At 37.6% G+C, this 18,964-nt stretch overlaps 1 protein-coding gene across 7 annotated transcripts in view; it reads right to left on the minus strand.

Annotated features, from left to right (window-relative positions):
* Positions 1-18,964, minus strand: part of Nav3 (neuron navigator 3) — a 521,591-nt gene that overhangs the window by 227,363 nt on the left and 275,264 nt on the right. For all 7 annotated transcript variants that reach the window (XM_042263540.2, XM_076553883.1, XM_076553884.1 and 4 more), the window contains exons 2-3: positions 8,963-9,080; positions 8,174-8,226 (exon numbers count right to left, since the gene is read on the minus strand). In XM_042263540.2, coding sequence (XP_042119474.2) covers positions 8,174-8,226; positions 8,963-9,080 — 171 coding nt within the window. The remainder of the gene's footprint in view (positions 1-8,173; positions 8,227-8,962; positions 9,081-18,964) is intronic.

Here is an 18,964-nt window from a genome sequence, read left to right on the forward strand (position 1 = left end):
GTCTGGCAACTGTGATTGCCGCATTAAGGAAGCAATTTGTATAGGGACGTATGTCCATACAAACATCTGCACAGAGACATTGGTAGCGGCTTCATGCAAACTTCCCAAGACTTGGAAGCCAATAGGATGGCCTTCAGTGAGTTAATGGATGAATACTTCATAGTACGAACACACACATGGTTAGATAATATTCAGCACTGGCATGGAATGAGTGATCAGTGAAGAGACAGTCAATTCATACTGCTAAGCGAAAGAAGCCAATCAGAAAGGCTAACATCTACGGGGAATAGTAAATGAACATAGTTTTCAGGATTAGGAATATGTGAAGATTATCATAAAGGGTTTTTAGAGGGTTGTAACTATTTTAATGGAGAATACAAGTCAATATATATTTTCCCCAAACCATCACTAATGCAAGTTATGTACTGTGAATAGTAAGGATATACCAAAGTAATCAAACCATTGCAATGGACATACCACGCTGGGGGGATGTTGATAATTGGGGGAGCATATGAATATGTGAACAGAAAGTCTAGGGAAAACATTGGTAACTCTGAAGTTTGCTGCATGCCTAAAACTTCTATTAAAATTTATGCATTTAAAATGAAAGGAGAGGGAAGAGAAACAGCTGAAGATCCAGTGGTCTAAATTCCAGACTACATCCTGTCAAATTTATTTATAAACAAGTCTAAAAGTTATCAGGCTTGGACTGAGGCATGAGTCCAAACCACAGTCCTTACACTTACTCAATAAGGACCATATGCATTCTCAATGAGATCTAGTTCTTATGCAGTGTTGTTCTGATGATAAAATAATTAGAGCAAGTCAAACATCTAGTTCCAGGTGTGTGTGTGTGTGTGTGTGTGTGTGTGTGTGTGTGTGTGTGTGTGTGTGTGTGTGTTTTCAAAATCCAATCAATAAATCAAATTCTAAGAACCCCCTCTAAAGTTTGGATTCCATGCAATTATTTTCTAATGTTTCTTTGATACATGAAATGCAATTAACAAAAAATAAGTTGGACAATATGATGTTTTCAAAATGTAACAAGTTAAGAGTTTTTTTGTTCATGACTATCCTCATGATTAAGTGAATTCAGGCTAGAATAATTTAATTATTTGAAGCAAATATCTTGGACTTATCTACTAAGTTTCAGAAATATATCTGCTCAGAGGTCAAATTTTAAATGGCTGTACTGTGGCCAGGTAGAGAAGACTTCTGTTTCATTATTGTTTCTTCTTCCCATATCTAATGCAATTTAGAAAACATCTTTCTCACTTCACAATAAAAGTAAATTAAAACACCTATAAAGATAGAAAATGAAATACATTCTAAGATAAAATGTTGGCCAGAAAAAAAATCATCTTTTTTTTCTGATTAAAAAAAATACAAATCCTACCAAAATAGGATTTTAATGGACTGTACTATTGGCTGTACACTTTCCACATTTCTGGATAGAGCCAAGCTCCAATTCCCTTTTCGGGAGCACAGCCAAAGGAAAATTAATTTGACCATTTTCATCCATATAACACATCTTGACAGTTCACTAATAAGCTAAGCAATTCTATGGAGACTTTTATCTCTGAAAACCATCACAATGAAAATTTCAAAACTTAAACATAAATTCTCTAAAAGAGCAGTTTATATTCCTTCCAAATTTAGAGATACGGAAACAATGAAATCAGGAAGAGAACTATAAAGTATAATTTTCTTTGAGTGTTTCTGAATATACCAGATAAATATTTGTATTAAAGCATTTGTTTTCAGTAATCTCTTTATCTTGCCATGCTCAAATCATCAACTTTCAAAATGGCAGGGGGACCTTGTGGATGGGCTTAAGTTAGGAATGTGGCTTTCCTTTAACTTTTAGAGCTAAAAATCCCATAGTGTGCCTAATGTAAAATTTTACTACATTTAAGAACATTCTAGTATTTTATGTCTTCCCTATTTTGTTACAAACATCACTTCTTATGTAAGGTGCCCTCTAGAGAACAACAGTCTCAAGCCATGTCTTTAAAGGGTACTAAACTAGGGAAAATACAGGACACTTTTACTATAATGAGTGGGTCACTTCCCAACAAAATTAACTATAGAAATGGGTAAAAAGGTCTGCATAATTCAGAAAGAATTTCTTTTAAAAGCCAGTATCTTGTGGGTCATGAACGATAAAAGAGTAGATACTAAATCCTACTTTTCCATCTTCTAGGAATAATATTAAAAGAAATTAAGAGGGACACACATTCCAAAACATCCTTCATCAGAAAACTTGTACACAGTCACAGACAGAATATGATAAAAATTGCAGCTACAAGTTGTGGTTAAACAACAGTTGAGCTAGCAGTAGTCACATAGAGAACTGTGGTGTAAAGAATACGGGCAAGCTTTGAGCCACACAAATCTAATCCTCAGCTTTGCCAGATAACTAATTCTTGCCTGGCAAGGATTTCAAACCATCAAATTCCTGAATCATCTGGGCATTTCTGAGGATCCTGAAATATAACAGTCTATCTTAAGATGAAGGAAAACTTGTTTTCAAAACAATTTTCTGACATGTCTAACATTCTTGTTTGAGAATCTCACACTTGTGCCTCTGCCTTTCAAATAAATGTTGGGCATTTTTTCTTTTGCTATTTTTAATCTATTAAGCATTCAGGACATTCCTGGTATTTATAGTTTACTAATTTATTTCCTCATGTAAGCTCAGCAAACTTATGTCATGCAGCATGTATTTTAGACCTTGATTAATACCTACCTAGAAATTACTCAACAGGTGTCATCCATATTAGTAACTACATCTTCAAATGATGTTAAATATAGTGTTTGTTCCCACAAATTATTTCTATGTTTCAAGATGATTATAATCTGAAATTCACGGACAAAACATGGCTATTTCTTTGAAACCCAGAGTGGTATAGCTAGATATTTCAAAGGGGAAAAGCTCGTATTTTCCTTAAATATGTGCCCTCTGAACCATGCTATCTAAAATAATATTGTTATTTGTTTTGTTTTGTTTTGTTTTTTGAAGAAAAATATTTTAAAACAGGACATTTAAAACAGTAAAACAATATTAGAGAAAAAAATCAATAAATACAAAACCAGGTTATCTAAACATACCAATAAAGATTAAAATATCTAGTTATTCTAACCTAGAAAAAAAGGAGAGAAGGTAAAAAATTAGAAATGTCAGATATGGAAGGACTATCAATATTGATCCAATGATTATTAAGAGGATAATAAATAACATGAGCAGCACTGTGCCATTGTTGTTATATTCTTTTATATACATAAATTTGCTTCCATTTTACAAGGTACTTTATAGTTCATAACCTTTAATATACAACATCTATGTTGACATTTTCTGTATTATAAGAAAAGCAATAGAGAATAACAAAAAAGTGTACTAGCATTATCTAAAATTCTGGTCATTACTAAAATTATTTGAATTTCTTAAATTTTAGTTTAATCTATTTCATACCCACATTTCATACATTTACATCCTCTGTGACTTATGTAACATAACACAGAGGAAAATAGTTTGGTTTGGTTTTTTAATATTTTCCCCTAACAGCCAGTCTTCCACAAGGATTTCAAAATTTCTTCCTGTATCACTCCCCACCCTTTTTTTAGTTTTTTTCGAGACAGGGTTTCTCTGTGTAGCTTTGTGCCTTTCCTGGAACTCACTCTGTAGCCCAGGCTGGCCTCGAACCCACAGAGATCCGCCTGCCTCTGCCTCTCGAGTGCTGGGATTAAAGGCAAGCACCACCACCACCCAGCCCTGTATCTCTTGTTTTAGGAATTACACCATCACTTAGGTCCTTGTTGCCATGGATCCTCTTCTTTCTCTACTGCTACATTTTCTTTTTTAAAAAGATGTATTTCTTTTTATTTCATGTGTATGAGTGTTTTGCTTGCATCTATGTCCATGCACCCTGTGTACCTGAAACCCTTGGAGGCCAGAAGAGGATGTCAAATCCCAAGGAACCATAGTTACAGACAGTTGCAAGCTACCACTGGGGTCTTGGGTATGGAATCCGAATCCTGTACAAGAATAGCAAGTGCTCATAACCTGAGCCATCTCTCCGGTCCCTACTGCTACCTTCTCTTCTTTTTTCGTCATTGAAAAAAACTACCCTCGGCCCAGATGTTCCCCGAGCATCTTTTCTTTCTTTCTCTTCAATAGGATACCCTAAAAATGATGAGTGGCTCAATGGGTACCATGCTGGCCATTACTTCTTTTTTTTTTTTTTTTTTTTTTTTGGTTTTTCGAGACAGGGTTTCTCTGTGTAGCTTTGCGCCTTTCCTGGAACTCACTTGGTAGCCCAGGCTGGCCTCGAACTCACAGAGATCCGCCTGCCTCTGCCTCCCGAGTGCTGGGATTAAAGGCGTGCGCCACCACCGCCCGGCTAAGGCCATTACTTCTTAATAGACTATCTCTCTATAGAAGGATCTTGTATCGGTTACGAAGCCCATCTGATTACCAAAGCTGACTTCTTTATTCCAGTATATGAGCCACACTGGGTAGCATGTGACAGCATTTGCTACATTCTATTCAACTCATTTTATTCAGTATTATTTACAGTAAACACCATAGTTTAAATGACAACATCGATCCTGAGTAGTAACAAGATACACCTGTGGTCCACCATCTCCGTGAGCACACTCTCTCATCATTCGTTCTTCCTTTCCTGATTCCTGCCTCATACATACTAATGTTCTCCATCACCAACCTTTTCCCTGTTGAATTTACACAGGTCTCCTGCAAGATTTCCTCCTTGCTATCCATCACCTGTGGATGAGGCCTTGTCTAACCACTGGCTTCCTTGAATAGAAGCTCAAGGTAACAATCTAGTTACTCCCTGCTTTATGTTCCAACAGGCATCACACTCTACATATCAAAATATCAATACATCATTTTTCCTTCCACCTGCTAGCCTAGTTTCTTTCTTGGAAATCCTCACCTTGCATATTTGACCAAAAAACAAAACCTAACTGAAGAGTTTAAAAAAAAATGCCTTCTTTGCCATATTCCACATCCAGCTATACATCTAATATACATTGTATTATCTTCACGTTGCACTTGCAAGCAACTTTAAATGTTTGTATCAGATATTGACATATCCAAGCATTAAAAATCATCCAGTTTATCCTCCACTGGTTCGAAACACCAACGTAAACTCTTTACATGGCCCATATGTGGCTAGGTTCTGCCTTCCCCTTCAGACGTCTCTAGTTATGCTCGAACCACAGAGTTCTTTCTGGAACACATCAAGACCCTTACCTCCTTTTATTCTTCCCATGCAATTCTGTTGCTGTTATGTACTAATATTGCAACTCTGACCTTCATATGGACCTCAATCAAACACTCCTCTACCTGCTACTTTAAGGCTCCTGGCAATCAGTGGCTAAACATGAATTACCTGGCTGTTACAAAAATGGATCAATACACTGCAGTTTCACATCTCCAGAAAGTCTAGTAATAAGTGCTTAAAATGAGTCTATAATGGCCACAGAGCCTGAAATGTAAATCCAGACAATCTAGTACTAGAGGGTTTTGTCCTAACTCTTTGTTGTTGTTGTTACTACTAAACACAAACTTCAGCCAAGGTCACAAAAGAAGGGATCTGTAAGATGTTGTGGCAGCCCTCCTGGGAGCAAGGATGGTACGCTATAACTGAGGTGGAGCCTTGGGTTGCGCAATCACAGTCAGCAGCCTCCAGACTGGAGCAGATGCCTGATCCATAAGCCTAGTCATGCTGCCATCACCGTCTCTCTTCCTTTCTGGTCTCGGCTCTAGTCTGGGTTGTGTACTCATTAATTACACAGTGACAATAAAAACTCTAAAGAACAGTGACAAAAATAGTCCAGCCATAAATTACATTTGTTTCACAGCTTTTCTTCTGAATGAATATTGGGGACTCATGCCAAAGTCAGATTTGAAGTGCAACCAATCAGAAAGAAATGATCCAAGCTATTCTCATTCGAAACCAACTGTGACTCCAACTAACACTTTCTAGAGGGAGGAAGCCACAGTTTTCAGGACGTCATTACTTTGCAGTCTTTGGGTTTCTTTTTATCATCAGAGGCAGGGAAACTGAGACAGCATGCATACCAGCAGGTGCGTGGCAGGACTAATGAGAACAACCAGGAAGCCGTAAAAAAAAAGTAACAGAGTCCTCTTGCAGATTTGTAAAAATGCTAGGTGCAGCTACTTCAGATAAACAGCAGAGGATTGCCTCTCTAATCTTGAGCTTTGGAGATCACCCCACCACCCCACACCCCGGTAATCAAGAATGAGCTTATCTGGATATCAGATCCTCAAAAAGCAGAATAGAATCAAGATAGCAGAGTAGATGGAAAGCTCTGGACCAGTGGGTCTCATATGATGGATCACGACCCTTGGGGGTCAAATGACCTCTTCACAGGGGTCACCTATGGCCATTGGAAAACACGGGTATTTACATTATAATTCATAACAGTAGTAAAATTGTAGTTATGAAGTAACATCAAAAGAATTTTATGGTTGGGGAGTCAGCACAACATGAGGAGCTGTATGAAAGGGTCACAGCATTGGGAAGGCTGAGAACCACTGCTCTAAACTTAAAACCCTTTATAGTGCCCACCACTTGGTTAAAATAATGAAAGCAGAATAAAGTTTTTGGGTTAAAAAGACACATACATGCATCTCAGGGACTAATAAATTTGTCAAGTGAAAGCCCTCACAATATTTCAGCAGGTGTTAATCCATTCATATGCTACTTATAATATTTACAATAAGATCACTGTGTATTTGCATATTATGCTAATTAGTGTATATATAGGCACTAATTTTAATATAATATATATAAATTAGAAACATTCAATTAAGGTTTATTTTGCAACTGATTAATCCCAGACAACTTACATGTTTTTCCAACATCCCCCAACTACTAGCATAGCAGGGTCTGTATTTGCTCCATTTTAGCTTGCCAGCAGTAAAATTTTACAAAGCAAATGTAATTAATTTCCACAGAGTAACATGTATGTTGTGAGTAATTCGATCAGGAAATACCCACAAAGCTTAAGTCTTTTATGGAGACCTTATCTTTTATGGTAATCTTTTTTAATAACAACAGCTGTAGATCATGACATTTTAATCTATTTTTGTTGTTGTTATTTTGTTTTTTTTTTTTGAGGGGGGGGTTCATGTTTTAAGCAGCCTAATTAATCAATCTTGAAAACTAAAATTTTTATAACACTGGATTTCAGTCTTTTGACATAAATGAAGCAGGTCAGCAGGTTTAAGAATTCCTTGAGTTTTTCAAATTTGACCAAATCTATGACAGGGATTCATTAAGATATTCAAGATGCCTAACATAAAATTTTGTGCTAACATAAAATTCTCTGACATAATCTTACTTGGAGACTTGGGCTATTATCCAGGTTCATAACTGCCTGGTATGTCTTCACTAGTGGAATTCTGTGTTAAGTTCATCCCAGAACAGTAGGCTGTGGCCTTGTGATTAGGGTTTGTTTGTTTGTTTGTTTGTTTGTTTGTTTTTTAACTAGGCAGTCTATCAATCTATGGTCTTATTTATAAATGTGAAACTTTGCTAGTTAGGAAAGGGGAGACATGTCTGAGGGCTTTCTGGAAGCTTGTGAGAATCTCATCTCAGAATCACACACTGCTCTGAATACATGCTACAGCAAGCCTTCAGAGCTGTTTCCAAGGGTGGCAAGAATCCATGTGCTCACACTGAACTTCGTGATGAACAAATACAATACTTACATTTTAAAAAATACACATGGCTAGTTCTATTCTTCAAAACAGTTGCTCAATAATACTCTATGATTTGAAACTGGAAATAAAGTTTAATGACAGAAAGCCCAGTATAAAGAATTATGAACTATAAAAGATCAGAACAAACAAAAGGAGAAAAGTAAAAAAAAAAAAAAACAAACAAACAAACAAAAGTCAAGGGTCAAAATAAACTCCTGGGAACATGTTATACAGTAGTACAAATTCCTCCCTGCATGATGCTGCCGCACTGACCCTGAACACACAGAGGGTAGAATGGGCTCTGATGGGTTCTTACACAAGCAGGAAGGCATGCAGACAAACTTCTAAGCAATTGTGCAAACGCAGTTCATTTCTAAAGCGGTGCTAAGGGCTGAGATTGAGAATGAATCTGATTCTTACCATCTGAGAATGACTTCTAGGACATCCATTGATATCTTCAACTTTCTCATTTGCTAAAAGCAAGAAATAAAATAAAAGAGGGGGAAAAAAGGAACAACAGGCTTAAGCAGTGAAGTGAAACACACACACACTCATACACACACACACACACACACACTCATACACACACACATACACACACACACACACATACACACACACACACACACACACACACACACACACAGAGGCAACCTTTAAAATAAAATTCAAAAATTAAAAACACCAAGCAGAAACGCCACTTCTTGTCCTATTCAGTCCCGCAAGCCATGGACAGGGGAGCACACCTGTTATCAGCCAATAGTTCTATGGGCACAAACCACGAAAAGGAGGGGGAAAAAAAGGAAAAAAAATGAGTGAGGAGGAAGTTGCTGCCGGTTTTCCAGCATGTGCCAAATGACTGCTGACATGAAACCTTACACAATTGTCCCGGCTGGATCAGGATCCAGTTTCAAGGAGTCTCCGTGTATGAGTTCCTCCGGTTAACGAAATGCACACATGGGAGGCATATGCTTCAACGCAGCTTTCGTTTCTGACAGTGCTCTATATGTAGAGACACAGTCTGAGCTATTTCAAAGTATGGCCTGAATGCCTTTTTCAATCTCACATACACACATTTAATTAAATCGGAGCTAGGAACACTCATCTCCTGGACACACGGCACGATTCTGGAGGCATTAAACCTCTAGCACAATATAGCAAAAGAGCTGTGAGCAGAGCCTCTCTGAGTTGTCAGGGGGCAGGTCTCACCAATGATCTGGATGATCTCTGCCAGAAGGACCCCGTCCGCAATGTCCTGCTGCAAATCCTTAATCAGCCGCTTGTGTCCAGATTTAGCCAGGTAGTGGTTGGCCCAGTCAGTGTAAATCTGTTGAAGGCAGAGAGGGAAGAAAGTCAGATGGGGTGTCGGAGAAGAGAGACAAGAAAACGGCCCGAGGCAAATGCGAGACTCAAAGGGAAACTGTTCGGGATCACATTCCAGCTAAAGAAGTCACAGCTCCAGAGGAAACAGTTGTAAAGTCATTTTTAACCGGCTCTTTCCCCCACTTATCTCTTGTTTCAAAGGAGGATGAATCACTCCTTTCAAAATCATGAACTAGTCACTTGTGACCAGGCAAAACTCCCTTCCCAGACAACTCCAGAGGAGATCGCTACTAGCAAACCGGTTTGGATTTTCTCTTTTCTCTTCCCCTCCTCCCTTTATTTTGAAAATAATCCTGTCTGTGTAAAGGGAAGCCACCTGGACTGATTTACAGAGGAACTTTATAAAAATGTGTTTCTCCGAAGAGATATTATTGAATTTGCCATCTCAGATACTATATGTGACAATATTTTGGCATCCTTTTATGAAATAATTGCAAATGCCTTCCTGTCGAAGATATTTTGTTTGGGCTGTCATCTCTCATTTAAGCCTCTTGAAATGTGTTTGTATTAGAACACGGAGGCAGCAAATGGAGTTATAATGCAGAAATTGCAAAACCAAAGGGAGAAGTGTATTGCAAGCTACAGGGTTGGCAATTTGGCTGACAAAATAGTTGACTCCAGCAAGTGGTCATGATGTAAAGAAAAGATGAAATTTCAAGAATGCCGCACACACATAAAGTTACTTAAAAAAAATCTATTAGTCTATTAGGCTTGAAGATGTTTCAATTGCATGGGTGGTTCATTAGTAACTTTGTTACAATGTAGATTAAGATAGGCCATAATGTTAAAAAAAATTGAAATGAGACTAGAGAAGGGGAAACAAATAAGAAACAGACAAAGGTGGCTGGAATCATGGCTCAGAGGTTAAGAGCATGTGCAGTTCTAGCAAAGTACCCACTTAGGGCGGCTCACTATTACCTATCATGTCATCTAAGATCCAGGGGCTCTTATGCCCTCTTCTGGACTCTGAAAGAACTACACACATATGCATATTCCCATATATAGACACACATAGGTAGCCACGATTCAAAGCGAAATCTTTCCTAAAAAGCATACAAAGTGTTCTAAGAAACAGTGGGACCAGAGCTGAAATGATGAAACCCGGATATGAGAAATCCATGAAAGGACCTTCCCCACAGAGGGTATGACCCAGGCAATGAAGAAACTTAAGAAATGCTGAGTCTAATGAGAAACTGTGGGTGATAGAGGATGCCTAAAATTAGTACAACTAATTTTAAAAAGTTTTTTTTTTTTTAATTTAAGGAAAGAGTGAGTTTTATTTCGGAGTCATGAGTACTAACTGTCAACAAAGTACAAAACTATTATCTAAAAACGTAAGTGCTAGAGAGATTCACTTGGAGTTAAAAGCACTTACTGCTCTTGCAGAGGACCTAGCTAGGTTCTCAGCACCCACATGACAGCTCACAACTCTCTGGAACTCCAGTGCTGAGGGATCTGATGCCCTCTTCTGTTCTATTCAGGAACCAGGTGTGTGTGTGTGTGTGTGTGTGTGTGTGTGTGTGTGTGTGTGTGTGTATGTATGGTAAATAAAATTTTAAATAAAAAAGATTATTTTCTTATAATAATAAAGTTTATTCCTGGTTTCATAGTCAAACACTTTACCACTATGCTATTCCTTTAATAGCTATGCTATTACCACTATGCTAATACCACTATGCTATTCCTTTAATTCCTTTAACCCTCTTTTCTAATTAGAGGTAAGATCTCCCTAACTTGACTGGGTTGGCCTTGAATTTGCCCTGTAGCTTATGCAGGCATTGGCATTGCGATCCTCCCGCTTCAACCTACAAAGTAGCTAGGGTTACAGAGTTAGAAAACAAGACCTAGCTATTTCCAAGAAAACAAATACTGTAGCTAGAGTTTTCTGGCTCTGCCTGGCCCATGATCAAGACAAATCTCTCTCATCTGTCAGTCCCACAGCCACTTAGACCTAACCAAGTAAACACACAGAGACTTATATTACTTATAAACTGTATGGCTGTGGCAGGCTTCTTGCTATCTAGTTCTTATATCTTAAATTAAACCATATCTATTAGTCTATAAGTTGCTACGTGGCTCATGGCTTACCGGTATCTTACATCCCCCTTTTCATGTCAGCGGCTGGCCACATCTCTCTGCCTCAGCCTTCCACTTCCCAGAATTCTCTTCTCTGCTTATCCTGCCTATACTTTCTGTCTGGCTACTGGTCAATCAGCATTTTATTTATACAGAGCAATATCTACAGCAAAATACATATGTTGCAATTAGCAGATCAGAAGTATATGAGAGAAAACAAAACTGGGAAGGTTTCTCGGGAGATACAACCCTTCCTATTTTTGATTAACTTGCTACAAAATGTTCTATAATGAGTATGCCTAAACCACAATTTGCCATATTATAGCACATTTTTATACATACATACACACACACACACACACACACACACACAAAGAGACAGAGAGAGACAGACACACAGACACAGGAACATACAGAGACAGAGACACACACAAAGATGTATTCATACATAGACACAGACACACACATATAGACACATATAGATATACAGACACACAAACACATACTGCATTAGGTTCAAACTTAAAATTTCATTCTTTAATTTTTGCTTTTTATATAATAATTTAACAGAAATTCTAAAAGACATTTCATATATAGTTATGTCAATATTCTTGAAATACATTGTACAAAAGCTCAGTACCTCTGTTACAGGATAATTAACATTTTTGATTATAATTTTACCATATTTAAAATTGAATATTCATACACACACACACACACACACACACACACACACATAAAACACATGGATATCGCTGAATACAAATACAAATACACTGGTATTTCCATATTGTCAAACATATAAATGGGACTGCTAAATTTTTCAGAGTATTACTAAGTAGAAACATTCCAAAAGCATTAAAACATAGAAGGTATATTTTTAGAAAATATCAAGAGGCACCTAAGGTATATATAGTTTGTGATCCTTATTTACCCTCATGATGTGAATAATTGAAGCTGTATAGATACATAAGAAAGATGATGTTGGTAAAGTGCCACTTAATTTTTCATCTCTATGATCTGTATTTTCTGTAATGTGACTCAGCTCTGACTCTCTTGCCTGCTCCTGGGACCCTTTTCTTCCCACTGAGTTGCCTCATCCAGCCTTGATATGAGGGTCTGTGCTTAGTCTTAGTGCATCTTGTCATGCTATATTCTGCTGATATCTCTGGAAGGCCTGCACTTTTCTGAAGAGAAATGAAGGAGCAGTGGATCTGGGGGAAATGGGAATAGGTGAGGCTGCAATTGGGATGCATAGTATAAGAGAAAGAAAATAAAGGAAAAGAAAAAAAAAGACCCACGGCTCCCTCTAAATCATACTTGAACAATTTCTAAATGCTCTTACTCGGTGACCGTTTAGTATTTACTTATTTGGTGAAATTTAAGGTTTTATTATGTTTGTATGACTGAAAAAAATTCTTTTGCTGTTTGTACAGTTATAAATTTAAAGCATTAAGTAGTCTCCTTTTATATGCACTTCATTAAAGTAATAGAATTCCAAGTTCACGGTTCTAGATGAAAGAACGGTTGGAGTGAAACTCGAAGTACAGCAGCCTCTCCATAGGCAGGGGTCACTGAGCCCTCAGTTTACTTTAAAGGACCCACAAAGAGGAGACTGGGGGTCACTGAGCCCTCAGTTTACTTTAAAGGACCCACAAAGAGGAGACTGGGGGTCACTGAGCCATCAGCTGACTTTGAAGGACCCACAAAGAGGAGAATCGGGGTCTGGCATCAGACAAATCTGAGATGAGGCCCTGGAGAATTTACCACCACTGTGAACTTAGAAAAGTCACCTACCCTCTCTAACCTGTAAAGCTGGGTAAATGATGAACCTCGTGGCACAAAAGTGTGCCCAGATTAATACACTAGCCCCTCTATTAGGTACGTGACACAGAGTTACTCCCAAAGACTTCCCTGACATCACAGCCAGCATTGTGACATCTAGCTGTACTTTGCTAGGCTAACTTAACAGTAAATGCCTGTCCGGGTTATTGCTTCACGGGGATGGAGCAACGGGAAAAACTGGGGCAAAGGCTGAAGATATTGCAGTGTTCACTTCTGGCTCTCTACTTCTGTCAGATACTTATCTGCTAATTAACTGGGCCTTCTGGTTCCTCTGCCTCCTGAACCATGAGACTCTATTGGAGTACAAAGGTCAGGTTCTCCTTAGGGCCTCTACTAAAGGCCACCTGTATCCTGTGTACTATACTTCCATGCTGTGTGGATTTTATTTTAGGAGGACACTAGTCAACATGAAAAAAGAATGCTCATATTAAATAAAAAACTGAATGAAGTATATAAATAACAAAACAACACTTTTACTCCCCAAGTGCATGCTGAAAGAGCCTTAGCATGCATGCAAATCTTTCATTTAAGCCTGCAGACCTTGTTTGCTTGCTCCAGGATTTTCTCCAGGGGATTGAAAAGCTGAGGTCTTTGCCTAAAAACTTGCTTAGACCACACCCCTGACTTACGCTGTAGTCAGCAAAATCAGTAACTAAAAACAAAATGAACTGGAAGATCATTTCTGCTTAAAAAATTCACAGACACACAAATTTTTAGTAAATCATTCTTTTTCATGTACATATATATTTTCTGTAAGTAAAAGAAAAGATAGCCTACAAGGAAATCACAAGACATGGGCAGGGGGGAATTGTACATTCCACAGGAATGCTATAATATAACTGCTAAAACATAAAACAATTACAACACAAAAAGTAATTATATATTATAAATGAAAAAAACCTATTTCACTAGATTATTTACTTACTCACTCATTTATTTATATAAGACCTTGCCCCAGACGGCTTTGAAACTGCAGCAATCCTCCTGCCTCAGTTTCTCAAGCTCTGGGGTTACAGGCATGCACCACCACTGCCTGATTGTTCCTTAAAATTCTTAAATTGAAACTGTATGAGGTGAAGAAAACAGTGGAAAGGGTGAGGTGTGTCTTCAGTGAGGCAGTGGACCCGAATAAAAGACATGGTAAGAAATCAAAAAGCTCCCCAGTAAACTCTCTGTTATGCTCTGATGAGAGAGAACGCAAACAACCCTGTCAACTGTCATTAAATTTGGTTATTCGACCTGATGCGGAGGGATGATGAGTTATGTTCTGATACTGGGCTTGGACAGCACTGTTCCCTTTGCTTCATTAACACACAATACAGTCATTGTAAGGACCTTCTCAGCTCCAGCTGACTGAGTTACAAAGTGCGTTATATTTTCCAGGATTATCCTATGCATGAACTGCAGGTCTTGAGTGAAGAAATTGGTATAATTGGGAGGAATACAAAACGAATAAAAATCCAATAGTTGGCAACTTCTGTACGAACTCATCGAGTATTTCGATTGTCAAGCTTCAGGCTAAAGCTTCAAAACCTTCAAATATAGCTAACTCCTAACTTCCAAAGCCAATTTTCTTCAAATATTTTGACTAACAAATGTTATATACATCTCTATGAATTATACTTTGGAAAATTAATAAGTTGACCAAAAACTGATCAGAAATTATATTACATATATATATATATGTATATATATATTTGTGTTTATTTATGCATATAGATGTATTTACAGTAATTAGAATAAGTTAAAGGTATCATGCATCAATATAAATTTTTGGCCTATTATATAATATATATTATTTGTCTGACATTCTACAGCATTAAGTTCTGCCACTTCCCATCCATGTAAGGTCTACTGACTATTTACTTACTTAGTACCAGCAATTCCTCATTCTTAAAGAAGGCAATATTACTGTTATCTCTGAACAAAATTACTCTGAAGAGTGAATGAACTCAGACATAGCCTTTTACTTAATACATTTATTAAATATAAAATATATTGTAAGTAGTTTGCTGTTTTAATATATTAATACATTTATTAATTATATTGAGAATTTTAATAATTTTAAGTAACCATTATTACTCTCAACTCCTTAAAACTAAGCTATCTATCTAATTACAATAAAATGAAATAATTAAGGAAATCAGTTGCAAGCTGTAATGACCTCTTAACTTAGGAATATGCCCTTATAATAGTTATTATTTATTTTATTTCATTTTTATTGAAAAGAGATGTTTTTATGCAGTACATCTTGATTTTAGTTGGCCCTCCTCAACTTGTCCCAGATCTCCCCACCTCCCCACCCACCTGAATCCATTCTTTTTTTCCCTCTCTTTCATTAGAAAACAAATAGGCATCTAAAATAATAGTAATAATAAAATAAGATAAAAATAAAAAACAAATAAAACCAGAATATGATAAAACAAATAAACAGAAGAAAAGGGGCCAAAGAAAAGGCACAAGAAACACATACAGATGCAGAGACACACATTCCCACTCACAGAAAACATTAAAAACAAAAATGGAAGCCATAAAATATAAGAAAAAGACTATGAGCTTCAAAAGAAAAAGGACTATAAGCTTCAAAAGAAAAATTTAACCCAGACAAAGTATTATGAAACAAAAAACCCTCCAAAAATACCATTGAGTTCATTTTGTGTTGGCCATCTACTGCTGGCCATGGGGATTTGCCCTTAAGTGTGGTCTGTATATTCAGTGAGACTGTTGGAGAAAACTAACTTTTCCTTTGTGAATGGTTATCAACTGGAGATAGCTTCTGGGTTACAGATGGGGCTTGTGTCCACTTCTCTCAACACTGGGATCCCATCTGGCTTAGACCTGTGTAGGCCCTGTGTCTGATGCCATAGTCTCTGTGAGTTCATGTGTGTGTCATACAATACTTACATGAAAATACATGTTTTTTGTTATAAAACTGAAAAATGACATGAAGCCAACATAAAGATAGTACATATTTCTCTTGTGCATGAACCCATCACAGAAGAAGGAAGATATACTTTGATGCCCCACACAATCCTAAACTTGATTTGTGTTATTGACAATACTACACACTGCCATTTGTTATTTTATTTTTTAATTATTTTTTTCATTTATTTTACATACCAACCACACTTTTCCCTCCCTCCTCTCCTCCTGTTCCCTCCCCCTATATCCCTTCTACTCCCATCCACTTCTCAGAAAGGATAAAATTAGAACCTTCTTATTTAGAACAAAAGGGAAAATGTAGTGGTATTTACTCCACCCATGACCTTGAGCTATATGCCTCCTGCTGTTGTACATGACCTCTTTTAAGAAGTTGGAGAAGTGTCACATGACCCTCATCCCTGCTCCAGCCTGTGAGGTGGATTCGCTCCCAGCCAGATCAGAGGATGACTTCAGCTGTCTACTCCATTCTGTAATCATGAGTGTGTTTCCTCAATTTATATCTTAATAAATTCTGTTACCCATTTAATAGAACCATATGGATTGATCATAATATATATTTTTGATCAAATCTACCTACTCTTCCCTTCCCTCCAATTCTTCCCTTATCCTCTAACACTTTTCCTTACCAACTCCACGTGCTCTTTTAACACAAGTCCACACAGTGCTATAACAGAATGTCTAGAAGACCATCTATTGGAGCATGGGTAGCTACTCCGTGTCAGCATCCCTGAATAAAACTGGCTACTCCCTACTTCAGCATCCACTTACTGTCATGATCCCCTCCCTTCTCCCTGCTAGTATTTTGGCTGGCTTGATCTTGTGTACATCTAGTGAATAAAGCCACAGCTGCTCAGAGTGTGTAACCGGCTCTGTCACGTCTGGCAAACACATTTTGCAGTAAATATCAACTACCCCTGTCTCTCATCATCTTTGCAGTCCTTTTCCATGATGATCCAACTACACATTCTGTTTATGTTTTTGCCACTTTGTAGGCTTTCATTTTACGAGAAAGAAATCAAGAATGGTCAGACCTGATAGATGAAGTCAGAAAATCACTTTGGTTTTAAGACACAAGACAAGGGACTTTTGCTTAGTTTGAGAAAATTGATCACGGGCTATACCTTAAATGGGCTACAGAACTAAGTGGTCAAAGGGACCCATGGATTTCAGTTCTGTGATGGTTGCAGACAGCAATGGTTTTGATGTGGTCTTTCCCTGGAGAGCTCATGTGGAGCCTCAGTCCTATTTGTGGCTATGCAGACACTGGGTTATTTAAGAGATAGAACCTAAGGTATTTAGGTCCCTGGAGATATGCCATCAAAAGGGATCGTTCTCCTGAGACTTCTGAGTTAGTACTAATGAGAGGATTGTCATAAAAGACAAACCTGACCCTTGCCTAGTGATGTGGTTTCTTGATTTGCTCTTTAATTTCCTCCTCATATAGGTGCCCACAGGAACGTTGCTATCTACCATGGGGTGATAAAGCCATAGGAAGCTTCATCAAAGTTTGTTCCATATTGTTGAACCTGTAAACTGTGTGCTAAACGAAACCTCGTACAAGCACGATGCAGACATAAATACTTCATGACAGTAACAAAAATGACTATATCACAAAATTACTAAGAATCCCAATATTGAGTGGGATTTGAAAAAAACTATGCATTACATCCATTTGAAAGCTTTTTGTACAACAGATGCCTTCACAGTATATGTATAATAAGTTTACCACTTAATACTACAGCATAGATAGTACAGTTCTTAATCATGAAGTTTTTTTATAATGAATGTATATTAATTAATAACCTCTGAAAATTAATCGGTGGTCTGTGAAGGCAAGTAGATCTGTAAGCCAACACATAGTCTGATGACTTCCTTTCAAATGTTTTCGGTGTTAATTGAATCCAGTCTTAAAGCCAGTCTTAAAAAGTCCATTTGCTTCAGACCTATTGACCCCATGTCCTCAGGGCTTTAATGGCCCTGCTGCAATTTCTCAGGCCCTCTCAGCCCAGCTCCCCTAATATCACAGAAAGTAATCTCTGAATTCAGGTGTGACAAGCATTAGAGTATCTCTTGTATGATTACAGCCAATTGCAACTTCAAAATAAAAATAAGACTCAATTATCTTCCTACTAAAAATCACATAACAGACCTCAATTAACTTAAACATGTTTCTCTGTGAGACAAGTTTCTTACATTTTTAAGAATGAATTATTTTAAAGGAATAAAAGCTCGCAGTGACAGCAAAAATACATGAATGAAGCTTACAGAGAAATGACGGAGAAGTGAGGCAGGCCACACAAAGGGAGAAGGGGAAGAGGAGACTCTTCCATGGGGTACAAGGATAACTAAAATCTACAAAGGAGCAGAGAAATGGGACAATGCAGTGAATTCAGAGAATCGCAAAGTTTTATTTGACTTGATCATAGGGAGAGGGCACATGCAAAATCAGAAGTAAGAGGTTAGAAATCAAGAAAGCACTGAAGCCGGGCAGTGGTGGCACATGCCTTTAATCCCAGCACTCGGGAGGCAGAGGCAGGTGGATCTCTGTGAGCTCAAGGCCAGCCTAGGCTACAGAGTGAGTTCAAGGAAAGGTGCAAAGCTACACAGAGAAACTCTGTCTCGAAAAATAAATAAAGAAAGAAAATAAAGAAAGCACTGGGGAAAGAGGAAAGGCACATCAAATCAGGTGGCTGCATGCAAATTCATCTTATCATTTTATTTTATTGTTATTCCTTAGATGCCTGTTTGTCTTCTAAGGAGAGACAGAAAGGATGTAGACCTGGATGGGAGGGGAGGAGGAAAGTTTCTGAGAGGAGTAGGGGAAAGGGATATTGTAATCAGAATATATTGTATGAAATAAATCTATTTTCAATCAAAGACGAAAAAAGAATAGGTATCTTCCAAAAAATTTAGGGCAACCAAACATTGGATGAGATTATTTAAATAAAGTATTATTAATATACA

Source organism: Peromyscus maniculatus, chromosome 18, assembly GCF_049852395.1.
Source record: "Peromyscus maniculatus bairdii isolate BWxNUB_F1_BW_parent chromosome 18, HU_Pman_BW_mat_3.1, whole genome shotgun sequence".
Classification (NCBI taxonomy): Eukaryota; Metazoa; Chordata; class Mammalia; order Rodentia; family Cricetidae; genus Peromyscus; species Peromyscus maniculatus.